Raw genomic sequence first — 23792 nt, 5'->3', positions numbered from 1 at the left:
TGTTGTGTAATTATAAGTCCTAACGTTTCAGGATTCCGAGGTTACCGTTCGGTACGGCGTAAATCCTCCTGCCCTTTAGGCTATTTGCACAGTCTGACGTTGTGCAAAAATAAGTCCTAAATCTTAAATAATTTGCAGGATTGAAACATCAAATAATTATCTCTTCAAAGACATAAAGCCAAACAATAGGATAGTTAGGACATCTCTGGGGTTTCTCCTGGATCTGTGATGTCCCCTACTTTTCTTTCATTTGAATTCCTTAAATAATTGTTCATATTTTGAGCCATTCCCATTTGATTTTCCCATGTCCAATCGTGAAAACCTAAACTTTGAAATCTTGAAAACAAACCACCTGATCTTAATCGAGAGTTTTCTTAAGTGATTTCGATCATTTAAGATGTAATTAACTATAGGGGCTTGCCTCTATAGGGAACCAGGAACCCAGATAAAATAAACCCTATCTAATTTTTTATGTTAGATAGGGGAACTTGTTGGCCTTTTTATAAAAATATTTCGCAGACCAAACGGATGTCACAAATTGTTTAGTTTAGATGATTGAATCCCTATTACAAGTGATATATTTGATCTTCGGGATAAATATGTTGCTTGTAGTATTGTATTAAATCATCTAAACTATTTAAAAGGTGAGACTCGTTTGGTCTCACTTATTTTAAAAATTAAAATGTTATATTTAAAAAAATAAAAAAAGGTTATATTTATATTTAAATTATTTTTAAAAGCACAAAATCATCACTCTTTTTCAAATCACGAAGGTTGGACAATAAAACGGCCGACAAAGCCCTGCCAAGTCGGCAGAGGGCAAGAATGACAAGCTGAAGACGGTTAGGAACCGAAGAGACCAAACACTCGGTGCTATCGAGCTGAGCCGAGAAGGAAGACGAAGGAGGAAGACGAGCACACAACCCCTTCTAGTCTTCTGTGAGTGAGAAAGACGAAGGAGGTTCACGTCTTCCGTAAGATGTGAATCGATGAAATCGAACAGAGACGACGCAGCAGATGCGAACTATGTCGGCTTCGAATGTCGCAGATGAGAGCCGCAGTCGATGTCAAAGCAGCGCGAGCCGACAACAATGAAGAGGACGAAACGACGCCGGAGAAGAAATGTGAATATATAACCTAAAGACTAATATATTAAAGAGAAAAGATACAGATAGGTTGTATGAGTGGGCCAAAAAATAGACACTCAACCCACATGGTACAACACATAAAAATCAAAATTGGTACATATAAAAATAAAAAAAACCCAAAACCACCAGGGCGCTAAGGGTCATCCCAATTTAGTTCTGCCTCTCCCTCTAGTTCTCGGAAGGGATCCAACTTACAAATTTGTAAGATGCGTACCATTACCTGAAGTAACCAAAGTATCATCCCTAAGACTCCTGAGCTCAAACAAATCTCCATTCTTTTTCTTCCTCCTGGAAGTGTAAACTTGTCATTCTTCATCCAAAGAATCAGTTTGGTGAGGTGGTAGAGCTGTAGCAGAAGAATTACCAACCGTAGTACCCACAACAAGTTCTAGTATATGTGAAGCATGAGTTGCCTCTACACCAGATACTTCTAGAAGATGAGGAGCTGCGAGGTTCTCCTGATTATCAGTCTGAACACTATTCTTTATAGGTAAAAATTCTTCAATATTATTTTCTATAGGGTTTGAAGGTGTCAACATCACATCAATCGCAGTAACAGTAACAACAGTGTCAGGGGGGTCCACAGGGGCAACAAACACCTCCTGTCTGGCAGTATCCTCTTCAGGTGGAACTGAAATATTCGAAGCAGTAGTGTTAGACACATCCTCATCCACTTGAACTTTAGATTTCAAATTAGGATGAAACTTATGACATTTATTAGTGATATACCCAAACATCTTACAGTGGGTACAATATGGAGGGCTGGGTTCCATGACAATTTGTTGTCAATATCTATTATGAGTTGTGCCTAGACAGACTTCAGTAACATCAGGTAAAGTAATATCTCTTTCTACAAGTATTTACGTCACAGAAGGTCTGGTTAGGTTGAAAGTGGGTACATCTAGCTTCATAGGATCCCCAAGTATTGCACTAATAGAGTAAAGAACCTGATGATGAAAAAAGTGAAGCTTGAGACCTGGTAGACTAATCCAGACCAGTACAATAGGAGATTCATGATTAGGGTCGAAATTGGAAGACCACTTAAGTAACTTTATTAACTTTCCTGTAATGATAAAATATTTTTTGGAGAAAATTCATGTGTAATCTTCAACCACAGTTAATTGGATCAACACATGTCTCTCAACTATGAGCCTCACTTTCCACTTTCCTGTCCTACAAGTTTAAAATTATCAAAACTTTTTCTGATAACTTCCATCGGTGGGTGCCCCCACTGAAATTTCCCAATGAGAGCGAATTTGAATTTCTCAGTGAGGGTAGAAATTTTTAACATAGGAAAAAAATATTGTTTTCCCACTTTTCCTATTTGTATTCTTAACAAATGAGCAATCACCTGTACCATCACCATAATCTTTATAACTTGAGGGGAAGACAACCGCCGACTCCCCTTGAGGATTACCCACCACGTGGGCAAAGAAAACTTTGACAAGATCAAACGAAGAAGAAAGCGCCATGAGAGTAGGAAATCCATCTGTTAGAGGATCTCAAAGGAATTGCTGCCGGCGAATAAATAAATTGTTATCATGCTCTAGAAATTCATTCATGTAGAATCATCTTGCAAATGCTTTTAATTTGTAACTATCAAATATATATATATATATATATATATTTTGAAAAACCCAAGAGTTGATTTTATTGAAATAGAAAATATACCTAAAAGTTGTATGAGAGGGCCCAATAGAGGCACCCTACCCATACAATACCAAGTACAGTAATACCCAACAAAAAGATACAGAAAACTAAAAAAATGAAAACATGCAAAAAATAAAAGTTAGGGACGAGCCAGTTTAGTCCTGCCTCTTCCTCTAGTTTTATGAGCAGAGCAAGATAACAAACTTTGAAGTGTCGTGCAATTGTCAAAAGTAACAAATGTATCATCCATTAAATTTTCAAGTCGGAGTGTTCCCCCAGCTTTCTTCTTCCGCCGAAAAATGTAAACATGTCATTCTTCATCAGAAGGCTGACTCGAGTGATCATCGGTCTAATTTAGAACCTCAGTAGAAGGAAAGGCAGTCATTGTCACAGCGATAGGTGCCATTGTATTTGAAGTGTTAATTGTCACATTTGCACCTGATGCTTCCTGAATATGGACATTATCTTGAATCAATTAAATAATAATAACCTTAAACACCTCCAACAATATTACCGAATTCACAATTAGTGACCAGAAAATTATAGAGGTGTGAGTTTGCAAGAAGCAAACTTTATTGATGAACCTTTAATGAATATAATATTATGACTATGCAGAGGGTGTGCATGTTATCAATTGAAGAGGCAAGAATAACAATAAGATAATTAACTTATTGTAGTTGTAAACATTGTATGTAAGATGAAATTTTGAGATATGGTAATATTTCAATAACATAAAGTTATTAAAAATAATTTTTTGTAAATTTTGAGTTATATATTTGCCCAAGAGGCGAGGCATCGATTGTGTGAGTTCAAATTGGTCGTCTTGTGTGTAAAAACCTCTTCCAAGTGTCAATTTGAAGTGTCCTTGCCTCCTTGTATGAGCTTGACGAAATGGCGGCTCGGTTTGGTCAAGGGATGTCTATATATATATATATATATTTTTTTATTTTTTGTGGATGCATTATGTTAATGTATGTGGAATTTTAGTTTGGGAGCAAGGAAGAAGAAATACTTAGAATTTTAGATTTTGTCGAAATTTGGGACCAAATAAAACTGTTCATGCTCCTAAGTATGTATGCAAATGCCCCAAAGATCAATGTTTTGTAGATGTTTTGTAGATGTTGCTATCAATAATTATATAAAGTGAACGTAATGCAGTTCATCAAAGAAATCATCTAGTGTCCATATATGACGGTTCCATCACAATGTATGCAATTTTCCTTTTTCTTAATGGTAGATCAGGCAAATGCAGCATTTCACCCAAATTGCAAAAATGCCTATGTTCCCATGCTGACTTATTCGAGCATCTAAGTATTTCTACCTATCTTTCAATTGCACCTAGAACTCTAAAAATTGCGATTTTAGAAAGTAATTGCTTAGCTCTCCTACATAGCCTCAGACATAAAAATTGATAAACAAGTTTATGTTCAATTATTCAAATTTTAGGACTTTGAAATTGACTAGAAAGATTTATGAAGTATAAGTGTACGCACCTATTTGCCTAAGCATACAAAAAAAGAACAACAAAAAAAAACCATCTCGAAGAGCACTGACAGTGAAATGAAGTTCAGCAGAGCATCAATAAAAAGTGAAAAATAATTAAATAAAAAATCTTAATTTTACAGAAATATAACTGAAGATACCTGTAGCCTTTCAGCTTCTTCCCTATCCATGCTAAGCTGTTTCTGTAACTCCTGTATTTTTATGGAGTAATCTGTCTTTTCCCCCTGATTTAATTGCAATAGAAAAGTGGCAAGTTAGAACGTCTTATTCTTAGAACTAGTTCCAATATCCATGTTGGAAACCCAATTCAGCTGGTCTGAAACAGTTGCCAACAAAATAAATGTCAATTGATTTCTAAAATACTGAAAAAAATAAATTTGAATTCAGATGCAAGTATTTTAATAAGACTGTACTAGATGATTTAATAACTATTTAAGATCCATAAAAAAATTAGGTGCTTAACAAATATAATGAGGACTAAACCCTCTCTATTGTCATCACTTTAAGATGTGAAATTGTAGACCATGACAATTATAGCTGGCTTAGTTCATTGGCAATATTTTATGCTCACAGAAATCGCATGGAGAACATATATCATTAATGGAACTTTTAAATACCAATTTAATTATTAGAAATAATTCCTCAGTTTAGGCTACTATGGTATAGGATGACTAAAGTTAAAATAAATGTTGTCCAAGTAAAGTCCCAGTTTTAGATGTCAAAGAAACAAGATGCAACAAGGGAGCCTAAAAGCACAATTCAGGATTACCTGAAGATAAGTCCCTGTATAGGGTCTTTAACAATGAGAGCGAGCCTATAAATGGCCTCTTAAGGTGTTTACTTGCACGGATGCACATTTGCTTAACATGTATTAATAATCATAGACATGGTTCATCACTTTTTATAGAGTGTGCACCATAATACCTATCTATCTATATTAAATATTGATAAATAGTAAAAACTTGCCTTTGTGGAACTCTTTAGTCTTCTAATGAGTACTTCCAACTCTTTGGTCTGCAGAAACCACTAATGTAGATTAGCAAGGAATAAAATGTGGAAACTTCTATAACGATAATATATGTTTAGAAATTAACCTTATGTTTCCTCAACCGCAGGGCAGCTTGCCACTCATTAGATGCTAGTCTTTCTTCATAGCTTCTAAAAAGGCTATCAGAATAATGTGCTAGTTGGAATAAACATTGACATTGTTTTAATGTAGACGCATCATCTTTTTTCTTGCTTGCTTCAGCAAGCTCGACAGAATGTTTTAGGTACTGTTCTAAAATAGTCCTTGAGCTGCACAATTGTAAAAGAAAACTCAGTAACATACATGAAATTGTATTCACCACTACAAACAATAAGAATATAATCCCGAAATAGTAAATTATTACTTGCTTGATCGCGTTTCTGCCAACCACTTCCCAATCAATCTATGTATGTTTGATGCCTCATCTTCGATTTGATGATATTGCAAAAGATATTTTGCAAGATTAATGCCCATACCAGTTTGACCTTGAGCTCTTAAGATTTTAGCTTCTTCAAGCTTTCACAAGAAAACATTAAAATTAGATGAGGAACGGATATTACACATGAGCTTCCATAGTTTGTTTATTACAAACAGAAAGAGAAAAAAAAAATGGAAGCAATAAAAAGGCTGCAAGTAAGCGTTCGTTAAGTTTTCAGACAATCTATGTCAATTGATATTTTATTTTTACTCTTATCGCTATCATTTAGTGGTTTAAAAGTGCTGGCTAATCATATAATAATTATTACCATGTAAATTTTTTTAGATTTAAGCTAAAGGTGCGATTAGATATCAAGCGGAGCAATAACTTAAGAAAAAATGAAATTCCATCTTGCAAAGGATCATAAAGAGAAAATATGGAATCACCGAAATAATAAAATGCAACAGCATTTGCTGATGTACAAGTTTCAACATCAACACAAAAATGCCATGAATAGTGAGGCCACTTAAGAAAGTAATACTAAAATTTGAAGACAATTACGTAAATGAAATAATAAAAGATAATTGGGAAGAAAGAATAAACTGTGAATGACATAAAGGATGATGCAAATTGGTTTAGTTTATCAAATTTATTCCACACATTCAATCACAACAGAGAAAACATAAATTAAAAGCAATTGATATTATACCCTCATTCTGATATAAGTGTGTTGTTTTGTTTCGTTCTCTGTTTGACAAAAGAGAGACTTTAATTCATGTAAAGCAGCAGTCGCTAGAGAGAATCTGGAACCCTGCAAATCGGAAAGAACCTTCTAAAATAATGCATATATTAAAAAAGAGGGGGTCAGAAAAAAAAAAAAAAAAAAAAAAAAAGAAAAAACCTTGCGAAGGGTGGTTGTGGCCTTCAGTAAATGCTCTGACAGAAATTCATTGCAATCTAAAATTTTAAGCATGGCGTGTCTAAATGCAATAGAAGGTTCCAATAACTTCATTTGCATCTGCGCCTGTCTTAGAATGAAACCCCACTCGATGTTCAGCCAGTCCAACTACAGCACAGGGGAAAAATAAAAGTTAGCATGAATTAGCGTGCTATCTAGTGGCTTCAAATACAACACATCAAAATTTAAGCTCATTTGAACTCTGATATATAGAGATTTTGAGATTTTGACTTTTTATGCAATAGATGTAGGCCCGTTAATCAAATTGAATCTACTTGAACCATTTGGAAATATAGCTCAAGGAACTAATACATAATTGAAATAAAACTTTATAACATTAAGTAAACGAATGCTGTAAAGCTATTCACGCTATAGTATGTTGACATAATGATACGAGTGTTAGAGAAATAACTAAAAATTGCCATAACACAAAACGTATAACAAAACAAATAAAAAAATAAATAAGCCAAAGAATGAACCGTCCAGCAGTATAAGAAAATAATAAAGAGGAGCTTACTGGGGCCACCTTGCTTGGGCCCTATTTGATTAAATAGGATTTTAAAAACTCCTACCCACTTGAATATCATTGCCGACAATGCTCTTATTGTTGATCTCCATGCTTGCTCCTCTTTGTGATGTGATTGAAGGCATAAAAAATGACTAAGGAACTTAAACTGACCAAAACAAGAGTCATTGAATAGAGTCACGTGAATTGAGCAATTTGCTTCAATTGCCGATTTGCCATCAGAGATGCTCAAATATCATTTGGTCGAGAAATGTTCCGCGTCAATGTGTCCAGAACATAATATTACTTTAACAAGGCAACTCAATCAATAGAAATAAAAAATTCGTCTCATCTCCCTAAAATTTAAGAGCACATGTCATGAGACCAGCCCTTCCTCCTCCAACAATATTGATACAGAAATAAAAAAAGAAGGGCATAAATTCCATGAGATACCAATCCCCCAAATACTTGCATCCTTCAACTAAAGCATAAATTCAACTAACATGATTCAATGAAAACTGCTAAGGAGATCTCCAAAAATCAGTCTCAAAGCCCATATAGTTCAACACACAATTATATCACCAAAACAACTTTTTACCCTTTCATGCATAGACAAAGTGGCATTTAAGTAAGAAAAACAAAGCAAAGAAAGAAAAGTGTTAGGCAAGTAAATACACAGGATTGAGTGGTAAGCGTGTAAATCTTTCTCTTTTTTTATTTTTATGTTGTGTATGCAGCAAAGAACAAAGTGGAAGGGGAAGAGGTATACCTGGCCGAAGTGTCACCGGGGGGAAGTTCGCCGGTGGGAGGCCCGCTAGAGAAGAAAAGGAGGACGGAGGAGTTGGTATGGGTTGTGAGGGATGTATCGAGAAGGAGGAGCAGCAGTTATGGAGTCGTGCAGTGTAAAAAATGACGGGCTACTGTTGCGTGAACAGAGAGGCGGGATCGAGCGGTCGAGGGAGGCCGAACGAACAAGTCTCGGTGGAGAAGGGAGCCGAAGATTTTGGCGCAGGGGAGGGTTTCGGTACAAAGGAGGAGGCGAGCGGGGTTGAGGAGATGAGACGAATGCTTTCGGTACAAAGGAGGAGGCGAGCGGGGCTGAGGAGATGAGACGAATGCTTTCGGTACAGAGAGGGAATCGAAACGAAGGATGATGTTTCGATGCGTGAGGGAAGAGCCGAATGGCTGTTTGACGTTCAAAAGGGTAAAGAAGGCGTTCGATCGAAGAGAAGAAGAGGCGAGCGGGGCTCTCTGTGCTGAGGTGAGGAGGCGAGCGGGATCGGGATGGAGAGGTGACGTCGAGCGAGCGGGATCGGGATGGAAGCTGACGAGGGTGAGCGAGAGTGAGGAGCGGGTGAGTGGGGGGGGCCTTCGGTCGAATAAGAGGAGGAAGGCGAGCTCGAGAAGACAGGGAGACGAGGCTTCGATGCATGAGGCAGAGGGGGAGAAGGCGAGCAGGAGTGGGAGTGCGATTGAGCGGGACCAGCGAGCGGGACCAACCGAAGAGGAGACCAACCGAAGAGGAAAAGGGGCGAATTGAATTGTATAGCCGAAAATTTCAGAGCCGTTACGCGAAGCATTAGCGGAGAATTGAATGATTTCCTTTCAGGCAGCCAGCTTAAATAGAAAAGCTTAATGGGGAGATTAAATGATAAATTTGAAATTTAAATTTTAAAATCCAAAATCATATAAGATGAGTCAATTAGCCCGTGTTCAGCCCATATCCAGCCCAAGTCGAACCTGAGTTGAACCTAGGTTGAGTTCGGGCCCACGACTCGCTAATTAAAAAAAACGTGCATCGATATTCGTGTCATTTGTGCTCGCGCGTAATCCTAGCAATGCGGGTGTCCTTCCTAGCTAAAGTTGACGTTTTGAACGCGTCGGTGCAGTCCGTTTTGTCATCCAGGGTCGTCCGGACAAATTCATCGGCGGTCGGGCTAAAAATTTATCAACCTCATGCGTGATATGGTAAGTGCGTTGCTAGGTCACGGAGGGTTCACCTAAGGTCGTCTGATCCTGTAGGAACTCATTTTTGGGCCCTCTACATGTTGGTCCTTAGCTTTTGCAACTTGAAGTTGAGTGCTTGGAACCACTCATGCGAGTTCTTCACAAAAATGAGTCAAGCAGTGGTTTGAAGTTCTACGGGAGGTGGGCTCCATTACTAGTCCGCTAAGATGGTCAAAAAGGAACTCCTAGGGCTAGATTTTGGGTTCTGGGAGTAAGAAACTAAGACCTCACTAAAAATAAGGTCAACAGCGACAAGCAACAAAATTGATAACAATAAGTCAATAATGGGTAACTGAAAAGAAAACATTGGGAGACCAATCAGTGCACATAAGCAACACACCACATAAATAATTATAGTAGTAATTAGCAATGCTTACTATAATTGTGACTACTAAAACCACAAGTACTAATTAGAATTCAATGGGATGAGTTGAAACCAAAATGAGTTAGATTTAACTGACTATTCAAAATAATAAAAAAAGTATACCTCTTTCATACAGGAGGGGACATCACAGGCATATTTTAAACCGAAGGAAAACAAATTACACTGATGCAACTCACACATATATCATCATTTTATGTTTTCAGCCCAAGTATATTTTCAGTTTTACGCCACTTCCAAACTTCCAGTTATAGCCTAGAGTATTATGATAGGTATGTTAAGCTAACCTGAGCCTTAGAAGGAATCAAAGGTCCACGAAACTTCTCAGCATGTTGGAGGAAACCAACTTCTTTTTGTGAGCATGTCATCCAACGAAGCTCCCAGACCAAACCAAGATGATATAATATCTACTTAAGAACAGTAGTTAGAATATCTAATTAAGAACACTGGTTAGCAAATGTTTATTTGTTATGAAAAAAAGAATAATCCTGAATAAAATCTTCAGAATATGATGATAAAGTCATAAAAAAAAATTACCTGAAGTTTAAAAATAGTTGAATGGATATACTCAGCTGCTTCCCAGCTGGCATTTGATATAGACAACATTAGCTCCTAAATAACGGCAGAATAACGAAGTTAACAGCGTCAAGTTGAGACTCTTATTTGAAAAATTAAATGAAGAAAGGTACAAATTCCATCAGTAATTACCGTTTTTGAACCCTGAAGTTTCTTATGGAAGTTATTAAAATCCCCTTCTTGTAAAGCCCTCAGGCAGCTATTTCAATAATCAAACAAATAAAGAAAATATTAAATCACAAGCTCTAGCGAGCAAGAATTCAAATAGTAAAATGCGCAGAGGAGATTTTTGTAAATGTATAGTGAGCCGTCAACCCTGATAACATGCCGAAATTGAAACGCATACAAATAGGGAAGTTTTACTTAATTTTAAAATAGACCACATCTTTCATATTTACCGAAATTCATCCAAACAAGTATTATATAATTCTACATTTTATGTTAAAAAAATTGAAACATAGAAGTGTAGGTTAACTATTAATATATTTGGTTTTATAAAAACAAATAATTATTTCTTTTAGACTGAATGAATATACTGTTAGTGTCACGAGTTATAATGGAATTTGTGCAAACTCATAATTTATGGATTTTATTGATTTTTTGTTCATACTATGAGAATGATGCATATTTAATAATTTTTGTTATAAATAATGAATATAAATATATTAACTCCTAAACAAATTTGAATAAAAAAATCATTATTAGAAAGATTTTTATAATATTTTTGCATGTGCATGATTAGTTATGATTGAATCACCTCTTTATGAAACTAGTGAGGAAACGCTAAGGTGTCCGGCCACATAAATTGAGAAGAATATTGATACTAAAGTACCTTTACTGATACAAATTTTAAAAGGTGCTCCTGTTATGATTGTATATATATAAATGATATAGACACATTATTGATATAGTGAAATATCTTAAATATTATGAAATATTGTGAATAATCATATTCATAAACTAGTAAATGTTTGATTGTTGATTTCTTAAATGCTTAATTGACATACATGTTATGCTCTTTCATTGTGTTGCTATAAATTTAGGACTATAAATATTAACTGGCTATGATTAGCTCATAGTTATATTAAGCTAATTATTCAGGCGTACTAAGAGATTTAAGAAGATGAGTACTAAAAGAGAAAATATTTTAAATAGACATGAATAACAAATCATGAGGTGCTTTAACTGTACTACTTTAATTTACTTTTAGTGATTTTTAATTAATAAAATGTTATAAAAATAATCATCGTTCAACTGTCTAAATCTGTCTAGGTTAATTTCAAGCCCCGAGTTGGGTCTTAACATAAGTGGTTTCAGAGCCAAGTTTAGGATTCATTAATGTAATCTTCATAAAAAGACCAACAAAATTTAGGTTAACTGAAATTAATGATTACATCAATTCAAACAAAGGGATACACTCCAAATTATAGAATAAGGGAGTCTGATAGAAAATGATTAAGTATAGCCTATTATAAATGAGAATCTGAATGTCCTGACCCAGATGATGACGAGCAACGCTTAGCTAATTCAGGAGTCCAGATCACAGCCTATTGGTTATGATACAATTATCGTTGATAAATACTTAAAGATATTTAAAGATCCACATCCACCTTTTTCTAAGAGAATTGAAGATTCAATTGAAGCGGAAAATTGACTAATGCAATTTGAGAAGATATTAGATAGTATGATCTGTCCCGATGAAAGAAGAGTGTCATTAACTATATTTGTGATGGATAAAGAAGATTAAAGGAGGTGGCGCGGGCAGTGTCAAGACAGACTAGGGGCATTCCAACATGATGGTAAGTTGGGAGGAGTATGTGGAGCTATCTAGAGAGTGTTTGTACCTCAATCTGCACAAAGATAAATGCAAGACAAATTTATCAAATTGATGCAGGGAGAAAGCAGTCATGCACAATGAAGTAAAATTCACTGCACAATTATGGTATGTACCACCGTTAATCACTAATACAGAAGAAAATTGCTACAGATTCCTTTCAGGGTTAAAGTATTGAATCAGACAGCCATTAGTGCCTTTAGGGATCGATGAATACCCAGTATTGGTGCAAACTAGAAAAGTGAAAATTGATTACCAGGTTACTTAGAAGCATAAGAAGATGCACAAGAAGAGTATTGATAAAGGAGAATATGTAGAATACTTAGAGAGATTCAATGGGAAGAAGTCAAAGTTCAATTCGGGTGGATTTAGCAGAAGTACGAATTAGAGTACTGTAGTCTCTAGTAGCAAACATGGAAGACAACATAAGGTTGAATGCTTGATGGGCTTTAACATATGTTATTGATGCCATCAACCAGATTATATAGCAAGATGTTATCGACCGTTTGGCCAGAAGAACACTGAAGATTAGAAATCAAGTAGAGCTCCTTCACAGAAGTTTGAAAGTGGGCAGAGAAGGATGGAGTCTATGGCTTTAGCTCCTACCTAATTTCAACCAAGACAATCTGTTTGACATCGAGTTTATTCCTCTTCTCATAGTGAGCCAGATGAACCTATTGTTGATGGTGCTGATAAAGTCTGATGAGTTTGGCATTTTCTTAGTGTAAGAGTGTTTTCTTAGTGTATTTTCTTGCTTCAGTAACTATGTGCAATTTTAGATATGTTATCCTGATTTTGTTGAAGAGAAGAGTATACTTGAATAGTCATGTATCAGGTCTTTATTTTATAGTGATCACTTTTTATCTTAACGAATGAGTTCTAATTTTCATCATGAAATTTATAGATAGTTCATGTCAACATGTTTAGTAAGAGATGAATAATGGTCTATTTTTTAAAATTTTGAGGAGGAAAGATTTGAAAGTGGGAAAGATTGTGATGCATCGTTTCATCTAGAGGGGGAGTCGAAGAAAATGAGAAGAAGCGAACAAGCAGGAACACGAAATGGTACTTTTGTCCAATAAAGTGACATGAATGGAGGCAAATGTAAGATTGAGAGCAGGAGAAAAAAGAGAAGTTGAGTGATATCTTACTGGTGATTTGATTCCAATTGCAACGTTGAGGGCTCCGGTGTGAAAAAGGACGTGTCTAAGGCAAAGTGATGAAGTGAATGCATCGATGCTGAGTGCAAGTACCATGAGGAAGTGTGAGGAATAAGAAGCCGACAAAGCCCTAGCCAAATATTTGTGAGGAAGGGGTTCTCATATGTGGTAGTAGAGTCGATTCGAGCTGCTAGGTATGTAGAAGAAGTAGGGAGATTACTTGTGTGTGCGCTTGAGAAGAAGGGAGAGCACTTCCTGGAAGAAAGGAACGAGCGAAGCTTGCATTCATTTTATGAAAACGAAGGCATCAACAATCAAAAGTATGTGAAGGGGGAAGATAGGCGCGTGGTTGAAGCCGTAGGAGGGAGCGGCTCTGTGTGTTAATAAAATAAATAAAAATGAAGGGTTTTAAAAAGTATAACTTAAGCATTTAGGGCATTACTATTTATGAATTATTAAGGTTTAATAAAAAATGGATTAAAACTATAGAAATTCACATTTAGATCATTAAAAAGGTGTTGGTAACAAAGAAAGGTTAGGGTTTGATTTACTTTTTATTGGTTTATTAAATGTATGAACAAATATAATGAATTTAAAGAAATTAAAATTAATAATAATAAATTATTAGATAACATAAATGTATGTATATTCATTTAAAATTTAAAGTTTAGTTGAAAAAATATAAATTATATAAAATAATTAGAAAGTTAAATTAGTAGGACTACCTTTTTATTGTCAATATTTCATTTATATTATTAAAAGAAATAATTAAATTTATATTACGAAATGAAGATTATAATTACTAAAATATTAAAAGAATTACGACTAAAAGAAAAAATAATATAATAAATTAATAATGATTATTTATGCATTTGACTTTAGATTTTCATCATAGATAAGTAAAAAAGAACAACAGAGAATCATCAGTGTTACAGGTGAGTACTCATATTCTTATGTTATAGAAATATTTTAACTTCTTTTACACCAAATGCATTTACTTATTGTCACTAGTTACATTGGAATCAATGTAAACTTACGATTTATGATTATATTAAATTTTGTTTATATTGTAGGAATGATGAGTACTCAACATTTTTTTATAAATATTGAATACAAGTATGATGATTGTTATATAAATGTGAATGAAATAATCACATTTAGAAAAAAAAAAATTTATAATATGTTTGTATGTGCATATTTGGCTATGATGAAATCACCTATTTATGGTATTAGTAGTGGAAAACTAAAGTGTCCATACATGTAAATGAAAAACAATATTGATATTGATGTTAACAGCTGTAATTTATACACGGCGCTTCTATGACATTTGTACATATATAAATAATATAAATATGTTATTGATATAGTAGAACACCTTATCTTGAAATATCATCAGTGATCATACTCATAAAATAGTACAAATTTTATTGTTGGTCCATTAAGAGCTTAACTGACATGTATATTAATTTCTCTTTCATTGTGTTACTATAGTTTAGAAAAATGAGTATTCACTAGCTAGACTAATATTTCAGATGTATTTAAGCGATTTAAAAAGTTAAGTGATAGATAAGAAAATGTTTATAAAAGACACGGACAACCAATAATGAGATAAATTTAATTGTACTGCTTTAAATTACTTTCTTTAGTGGCTCTTAAATTAATTAATTGTTAGTTAAATAAAAATTCAGCTCTCATCATTTGATCGTTTATACCAGCCTTAGTTAATTCAAAGCCTCGAATGGGATAATGATAATATATATGTGCATATAATGTAAATTCTACTATGAGTACATATATCATTTTATTTCATGAAATTAAGAATTAGTAAAAGTGCATTTATTCATTAATAGATAAATACAATATATAATAAAAAAAAATTATGCTAGAAAGAATGAAAAAAAGTATATAAATGAATGTCTGTAGGTGCATGCTAAGAGGAGTCACCCCCTTATGGTACCGATAACAAATGACAATATATCTATGGGCGTATATGTTATACTACCATCTCAGACAATTATGTAACATAAATCTCTAAACGTTGTGTCGAGAGGATAATATTAGTCAGGGATGAGTCTACTAACTCAGACAATTGTGTAAATTAGATCACCAATCATTATGTCGATTGGATAATATCAGTCAGGAGTGTGCTAGGTGTGTTTGACGATGCTACTGAGATACATGTGAAAGTTAGGAGCATGAAGTAAAGTAAAGTTATTGATTAAATCTTAAAAGTAAAGTTATTGATTAAATCCTGAAATGTAAAATTTGATGCAAGTGAAGTTTTCGATTTTTTAAGTAAATGTCATTGAGATAGACATTAGATTATTATAAAATTTCTATAATGAAATATGAAACACCGACATGTAGATTATTTTTTTATATTAAGTTACTATAGTTTAGAAGAATGATTACTCTACCGAGTTATATCATTATAAATACAAATGCCTTTGCTCAGTTTATTGTTATGACCCAACTTATTTAAAACTCTAAATTTGTTACGAAAATAACAAAGTAGAGCAGTTACACTTTTAAACTACATTTAACTCGGGGAAAAGAGGGTTGTGTATGTTGATTTTTCCTATTGCATTATAAAAATTATATAATAATCTCAATAAAATATACTTCACATTTGCCCATTGAGAAAATCTAAAATTTCTGTATGCATTAACTTTATTTTGCTTTTTAATGTCTAATGATTCAACTTTTCATATACTTATTTATTCTTTAACATCTTTATTCATTTCAAGAGCACCATCTAAACACAACTTTTCCCTAGCTCATACATATCTTCTCAGCACAACTGAGCACAAAATAAGTCTACTATTATCTAAAGTGAAAATATAACTACTCACCCATTGCAAATATTCTCCCGCCGACAAGATCGTTCATCCCCTCAATTACATAGTTGTCTAAAGCGGTAGGAAAACATATACCCGTGTGATTAAGTTATTGTCCTCACCCAATATCATAAAGGGGTGAACTCCTCTAAGCATGCACATACATTGCCTGAAGCTTACTATCTAAAAGACGACTGCTGCCTACTCTGCTTCTGTTTTCTCTCTACCTTCAAAGCCAGTGTTCGATCATCTCATAGCCTCAAGTACGGTTGCAGCAGCACCACATTGCTAATGGAGAGCTTCAGTCCCCCAAGAAATCTAGCTACTGTGCTCTTCTATCTCTATCAGTTTGCACTTTAACTTAAGTGATCGAACTAGGCCTTGAATTCCTCCATTGAAAGAACCCTGTACTACAAATTGTGGAGCTTCAGAAACATATCATAATGATAGTGGGGTGGAAGGAACTTTTTATTGCATCGCCTTCTTCATCCTCTTCCGCTTAGTGATTTTCTCACAATCTTCTCTTCTCCTCTGCCTTTGTAGATTTCCCCAACATAAGGCATTATTCTTTAGTTTAATGGCAACTAACTTGACTCACTTGTCCTCTAGCACATCTTTATGCTTGAAAATCCGTTCAACTAATCGCAACCAGTCGATAAACTCAATGAAGTCCATGACTCCGTGAAATTCCATGATGTCTATCTTGATGTCAAAGGGGCCTCTTCTCCTGATCTCCTTTGGTATCAGATATCAAAATGACAAGCTCAATATTACTCTTCACTGTTATCTGCCCTGTGGAACGCAAACACGCACTATATAGTGCAAAGCACGAGCGGCTCATGTAAGTATACGTGGTGCATTAGTAGCACCGGAATTTGAGTCCCATGGTTGATCCCACTGGGAACGAAAAAAATTCACTTAGGGAAAAGTTCTAGCTTACAATTGTTAGTCCTAGCCTGAAAGATTGAGTTTTGAAGTTTAATAAAAGTTCTTACTCTAATTTAAAACGAACAAAACCTAAGTTTTAAAACAATTAAGAGAAAGTAATTATGATTAAAAAATATCCCAAGAATTCACCTTTGAAGTGGTTATGCAGGGATTCAAGTTGGCAAATGATTCATAGAAAGTGTCATGAGAGAATAACAAAATATTTCCTATTTCCTTCTGGTAGTCTAAGGTTGACGATTCACTCATTTAGTTCCCTAAATCAAATGAAAAATCGAAGATAATCTTCTTCCTAATTAATTTGCACAAACTCAAAAGAAATGTTCCTATTTCAATGAGTTCATATGGATAACTTAATCGTTCCTTGATTCCTCTCGAAATTCTATAATCACGATTAATTTTAACAAGTTAATTAGCCAAGTTAATAGTCTATGAGTTCCTAAGTTATTCCAACACCATTTAAAAGTTTCATACAAAATTCACACCACTTGTTTAACATTTATCCCTACACTTCCATAACAAAGAACAGAAAATAATTCTACTCACTGGGCATGCCAAATTTCATCAATATCAATACTGAATTAAAAGTAAAACTCATATACAAGAGTCTCAAAATTGTTTCTTAAAAAAGAACAAACACAAAAACTCGGAATACTTATCTCCCTTAAGTAGAGCAAATGTAGATGAATTACAACCACACTCTCAGGGTCTGTTTCGGGTAGCTGCAGCTTATCAATAAGCTGTTGCAGCTTAGCTGCTCCTAGGAAGCTGCTATGAGGACGCTAAAACGGATAAGCCAGCTGCAGTTTTTTTCTGCAGTTTGAAAATAACTGTGCGGCAGTAGTTTCTAGACAAATGACAATTCTGCATGCTTAAAAATGTTAATTATAACAGTACTGTCCTAGCCATATATTTGATACATCAAAAGCAAAAATTTACTTCAAAATGGTACAATATCCAGATAAACATCTCACATAACAGTGTGTATCAAGTATCCTAAAAAAAAGAAAAAAAAAATTAAAATTACAATTATTAATATGATCACATTGATTTTGTATGCAGACGATGCATGTCACGAGCTATGCCGCCCTCCGGACATACTATCCATTCTCAATCACTATCGACAGTGAAATTTACCGGACTGTCTGCCCACCAGAAGAACTCACACTTCTCAGGATTGTCTGCCCACAGCGGGCACCGGTACAACTTTCTCCTATAGATATGCGCCCGACGTGACATAAGTAGGGAAATCTGAAGTCCGCAGTGGCAGATTAATCGTTGGGAGGTCACTAAAATCCTAAAACTCATCTCTTCTAAATGTTACAAAACACAATTCATTAGTCATAACACAAGTTGAAATTGCTAAAAAAAATAATAAATTATAATTTTAGATAAGCGTGGGATCTCAAAGAACTTAGTATACCAACCAACGAATCTGTCACTATAAGAAACAGTGGACATTATAGAAATAAGGGCTTTTGGTTGCCTTTAACCCATGTAAAACCAAGCTCAAGTATATCACATATGCATATAATCAAAAAAGGTCATTCACAAAATCTTCAAAAACCATATTGTCAAAAATAAGGTAGAAACTTGTTTGCCTTCATTAAGATTTTGCATGTGACACCAACCAACAACTGCCAACAAAGCACCCAGAAGAACCCATAAGGTCAAACGTCTCATTATGAACCTCTCATACCATCCAAAAATAAATACATGAAATGCAAATGAAAAAAAAAGAACCAAGAATAATGTAAAAAGCCCAAAAAATCAATATAAAATACAATAAGAACGAAAACAAAAAGGAACTGTACAAAATAATCAAGTGAAAATTAATAAATAAAGTAAGCAATTACAGTTTTGTGCGGGTCAGAAGTCTCAGAAAACTCAGTATACCACCCCATAAATCTATCACTATGAATCTGTCAGTACAAAAAGATATCAAACCCTGTAATAAAAGAGATTTTGGCTGCCTTTAACCCACATAATACAGAGCTCATGCCTGTCACATATGCATATTGCCAAGAAAGCCCTTCTAGAAGAATCATAAAAACTGTATCGCAACAAAAAGAAGAATCGAACATGGTTGTCTTCAATATGATTTCACATATGACCCCAACCAACAACGACTAATAGAAGCACGAGTGAAGGAGTCGCCAGTAAGAACGACGGCATAGAAAAGTCCCGAAGCCATCAGCACTTGCAGAGAACGAAGCAGAGGAAACCCTTCTCCTTTGTCGCTCTACAGAGCTGACGATGCACGACGAAACAGACAACCGTGCATGAAGGTGAGCCAACGGAGCAGAGTGTAGACGAAGGATGAAGCTGACAACGCATGACGAAATAGAAGACGCGCGACGACGGATGAAACACAAGGAAGCAGACGAAGTCAAGGCGACAACACAGCTGATGCCGCACGACGCAACAGGCGAAGCACGACGAAGGAGGAAACACGATGAAGCGAAAATAGACGGAGTAGATGCCAGGATTCACCATGAGGCGAAAACCTAGCAGAGAATCATAAAAAAAGCTACAAAGGAATACATTAATAGGATATAATCAGCTTGGACTGGTTACTCAACAAGCATTAGAAACATCCTATTTTCTACTGAAAAACTATAGACACAGGAAAAGAAAAGAAGCATAGAATGATGAGGGACTATAACATGACAACAGCTTTAAATTAATCATTTAGTTTACATGCAAAGAAATAATTTATTAGCAAGGAAATAATACAGATGGTGCAGCATTAACAGATTGTCAAACGTTCAGTTCAGTACGAAACGCAACAAAAAAGGGTACCTGTGCAAACTTTCATTGAAGCAAACACGCCTTGAATATTGTCTGGAACAAGGAGAGAATTCAGTGGACACAAATGAGAAGTCCCAGTTTCCAGCTCGCCAAGCGGCCTCATACTACAGGTTAAATAAGAAGATAGCCCAAAAAAAAAGTAAAAATAAACGTATATAAATGTTTGCAATACTATTATCAGCAAAATTCAACTACATATACAAATGAGTAAAAAAGCATCTCTACCAAGTTTAAAATCCTATAGGAACGTGAAAAACCTGTAATTCTGTGAACTCAGAATCAAGCTCAATGTGCTTAACATTGGCCATCAATCCTTGACTATAAACATCCAGCACATGACTAGTACCAATGTTCTGCAGAGATTTCATCAACCCTTTACAATATTTCCAATTGATAGTTCTTCCATCATACATATGGCAGGTAGGGGAGGAATTCATGGATGTTTTTTCACGTAAGTTTCCAGTTTCCCTCACTGATTCTGATCTTACTAGCAAGTCACAGTATTCTAAAGCTTTACTCCAATTTCCTTCATGTTCAAACGTAATAAGTTGAGATGCCAACTGTCATGATAAGTCCATAAGGAGATTCCATCAATGAGTTATTGGAGAAAAAAAAAATTCCTTCCACAAAATTTTGGGTAGATATATGTTAAGAAAAAAAAAAGTACAGTTGCATAAGAAATACCACATATCACATCCAATGAATATCATCAGATGTGATAGCCATAACGAAAGAAATCTCAAGAAAGACATTTTAAAGTTGCGGATTAAAATTTTAACATACGCTTTTCTGAAAAAACATCAAGATTAATCCATGGATTTACTATCAGTACAATAGAAGCTCGTAATAAAAGCACAAAGCTTAAGGAAATAAGTCTCTACGTACAACTATTGACAGATGAACTGAAACTTTTATAAGAAGAAAACAAGCTTATTACATTTTTTGGAAACAGATTTCCAGATGAAAGCTAAATTCCTTAGTTCAGCTTACAATATGCTATCAAGACAAAGTATTGCAAGTAAAATTACATTTATATAATACACAAAATTAACAAAGATAACACTAAGATTATAGCACATGGTGTTGATTTGATTGCCATAGAAAATGGCAATCCATATTGATACCGTTCGAGAGCTCCTAAAAGGTATTTAGTAAGCAGTTTTTGTGGGGAGATTATTGTGGAATGACAAGAAAACGATAATTTGGGTCATCAACATTGTCTAGATGAAGATGGTTGCCGTTCGGCAGCTGTCCGGGCTGAAAACAGCAAAACGGAACACAAAACAGTGAGATATGGGTGGCAAGGAGATTCCACCACCTGTTCCTGAGCAAGATATAAATATACCATTTGCAAAAAGAAAATGATACGAGCCTAAAACAGATAACAACATCCCTAAACACAATAACAACTTCAAAAGTCTCTCAAAATAAAGAAAACAAAAATATAAAGTCTCCCTTGCAGAAATGAGCCTAATTAGAAAGAAAAGAATAGGAAACAAGGCCAGAAAATGAAATGAATTATGTGAATTTGATAACGACACGAAAAAGAAAATCCCATAAAAACATTTTCACATGTTGGGCGCTTCAGCACATCATGCACTTGCAGGAATCAAAAAAATTTTTGATATCGTGGGAATTTAAAAAAATTAAAATACCACCAGATTCTGCGGATTCTGCAAACATCAAATCCCACGTCATATATCTAAAACAAAGAATGACCCTTTCTATTTCTAACCCTTCGCCAAAAATGAATGGAAATAAACTATGACATCAATAATTATAGTTATCCATATTAGTAACATTTTAGTCTAAAAATTATGGTGTTAGTCAAAATTCAAGAAGATTAAATGACAAAAGCATCCTTCTGCATTTGTCACAGATCGGCATAAGAAACACCAAAGCGGATCTCCTGGTTTTGTCTCCCAGATTGGGTATGCAATTCCAGCTCCAAAAGCTAGTTGATACCCCCTTTAAGCCCTTCTTTTCCGTATTTAGAGCATGAATAATAATTTGCTTTGGTATTCAAAATAATATTTTAAAGACTATAGATAGTTCTATTATTTTTAGTTTTATTTAGTTTGAATAATATTTCTCGTTTTCTCCCTAACTAGAGAGTGGTATCTTCCTCCCCTTTCAGAGGCGTGATTGTATCTTGATCAAGAAAAGATAGATTGGCTTCCTTATCGCTCGCACACCTTGCGGTTGTTGAGAGAGTCTTTGAGTACAAAGAAGTGGTAGCAATTAAATTGAAAATAGCACTTATTTATTCTGAAAAAACTTTGCATAGTCAAAGAAAGAGAGAAAAAAGTGACAAAATTACCATATGCAAAAAAATGAAGGAGAAGCAAAGAAAATACTTATTGTCTCCTTACTGTCGAGATATATTTTTGAGACTCCATCATCTACAACAAAGAAACCTATCAGTGGAAGTGTTCACGGCACACTTTGATCGGCAACAGATGAAATATGAGTAAATCAAGCTAGAGAAACACACCATAGTTGGGCATATGGAAGATGTCCAGACCTTAACATTGAAGTTGTAGAGACGGCAAGAACAGAGCAGACAACCAAAAACATTTAGACAACCACTGGTAATTTGAAACATCAACAGGAGACCGTCTTTGAAAGTTGAGAAGACAGGTCAAGATAATGACAAATCCAGAAAAGAATAGCACGCCCACTATAGTCCCAGCCCAATAATGCTTCAGATGCAATTGACTTACGCACATTATCTCCAGTTGCCCGATGACTTCAGTTGAGTCCTTTACTGAACGGGGTATAGTGGAGAATGTCAACGATGAGGAAGCAATTGAAGAAAGGGGTGAGAAGTATCAGCTTTCATCAGATGAGGGTGAGATGCTCGTGGTTCGACGAGTCCTTCGAACTAAGACGCGAAGGGAGCAAGAGTGACTTCACCACAATATGCCGTGAAGGGCAAGATATACAACATCATCACTGTCAAAGGTAGCAATAAGAATTTGGTGTCAACACTTTGAGCCACCCAACTCAGAGGCATTCTCAATCGTACTCCCTGACGGTATGATCGAAGGATTCAATGTGATGGGCAAAAAAATACATACTTATTCATAAAGGATGGAAAGTACACCGACCTCTAACCTTCTGCGGAGTCCGAGGTGAAAGGTTTTCGTATCAATAAAGAAAAGTCGGGAGGATCCATTTTGGTGTCGCTTCCCCAAATCAATAAAGAAAAGTCGGGAGGATCCATTTTGGTGCCGGTAGAGGACGGCAAGATAGCAGAGCCAGCTTCAGAAACAGGACACTCAATACAAAAAGAGCTTCAAAAAATCATGTTCGATAAATTACCGCCATGGCCGCCACTATTTGAAGAGATTTAGGCTACCCTCACTTTAGATCAGGTTGAGCCAACTTTCAGTTACTTTAGGAGGATTTAGTAGAATATACATGACATGTAGACCAAGCTCAGTAGCGAGATCCCAAAATATTGGAGCGATGTAAATTGTTGCTAACAAATGGGAAAATGTTCTCAAGTATTTTGAGAGACAAGACAGGCATCTGTGAGATCCAAAAGCTTTTAGGGCCCAGTCAAAGAGCCTTCAGCCCCGAGAGGTTACAACAACTCTACCTATAACAGGTTGACATAAGCTTCAACGAATGAGGTTCAAGCTCTACGACCCCGGGATACTGAAGCAGGGCTCTCTTGACTGAACTAGATTTGCCCATGGAGGTTGAGCCGGTTCAACAGAGAGTGAATTAGAGACCGACCCTAGGAATTAGGGTTTCCACCAAATTAGGAGGGGGGTCCCACATCTCCTAGTTATTTACTAGTATTTATGTGTGTTTTCTGTGTTTTAGGGTTAAAATTTTTGCTTCATATTTTTTGTCTTCAGCGTCTTTTCCCATGTTAGGGTTGTATCAGAAAAAATGTTGTGGTTGTATCCCGCTCCAAGGTGATAACAACCTCCACATCCTTTCTTCCCTTTTCCACATTACCTGTTAGTATCTGTCATCCCTACCCCCCCCCCACCACCCCCACATTGTTGTTGTCGCTT

At 35.4% G+C, this 23792-nt stretch overlaps 1 protein-coding gene across 1 annotated transcript in view; it reads right to left on the bottom strand.

Moving 5' to 3' along the window:
* Positions 1 to 23792, bottom strand: part of LOC110032439 (serine/threonine-protein kinase ATM) — a 214268-nt gene that overhangs the window by 39801 nt on the left and 150675 nt on the right. The window contains exons 49-59 of the mRNA XM_020736078.1: positions 20019 to 20321; positions 19753 to 19865; positions 10307 to 10373; positions 10136 to 10210; positions 9886 to 10005; positions 6648 to 6812; positions 6456 to 6557; positions 5693 to 5844; positions 5396 to 5597; positions 5268 to 5315; positions 4442 to 4525 (exon numbers count right to left, since the gene is read on the bottom strand). Of these exons, the coding sequence (XP_020591737.1) occupies positions 4442 to 4525; positions 5268 to 5315; positions 5396 to 5597; positions 5693 to 5844; positions 6456 to 6557; positions 6648 to 6812; positions 9886 to 10005; positions 10136 to 10210; positions 10307 to 10373; positions 19753 to 19865; positions 20019 to 20321 (1431 nt within the window). The remainder of the gene's footprint in view (positions 1 to 4441; positions 4526 to 5267; positions 5316 to 5395; positions 5598 to 5692; positions 5845 to 6455; positions 6558 to 6647; positions 6813 to 9885; positions 10006 to 10135; positions 10211 to 10306; positions 10374 to 19752; positions 19866 to 20018; positions 20322 to 23792) is intronic.

Source organism: Phalaenopsis equestris, unplaced genomic scaffold (assembly GCF_001263595.1).
Source record: "Phalaenopsis equestris unplaced genomic scaffold, ASM126359v1 Scaffold000940, whole genome shotgun sequence".
Taxonomy (NCBI): Eukaryota; Viridiplantae; Streptophyta; class Magnoliopsida; order Asparagales; family Orchidaceae; genus Phalaenopsis; species Phalaenopsis equestris.
The sequence above is the reverse complement of the archived record's forward strand: the minus strand, read 5'-3'. Positions and strand labels throughout refer to the sequence as shown.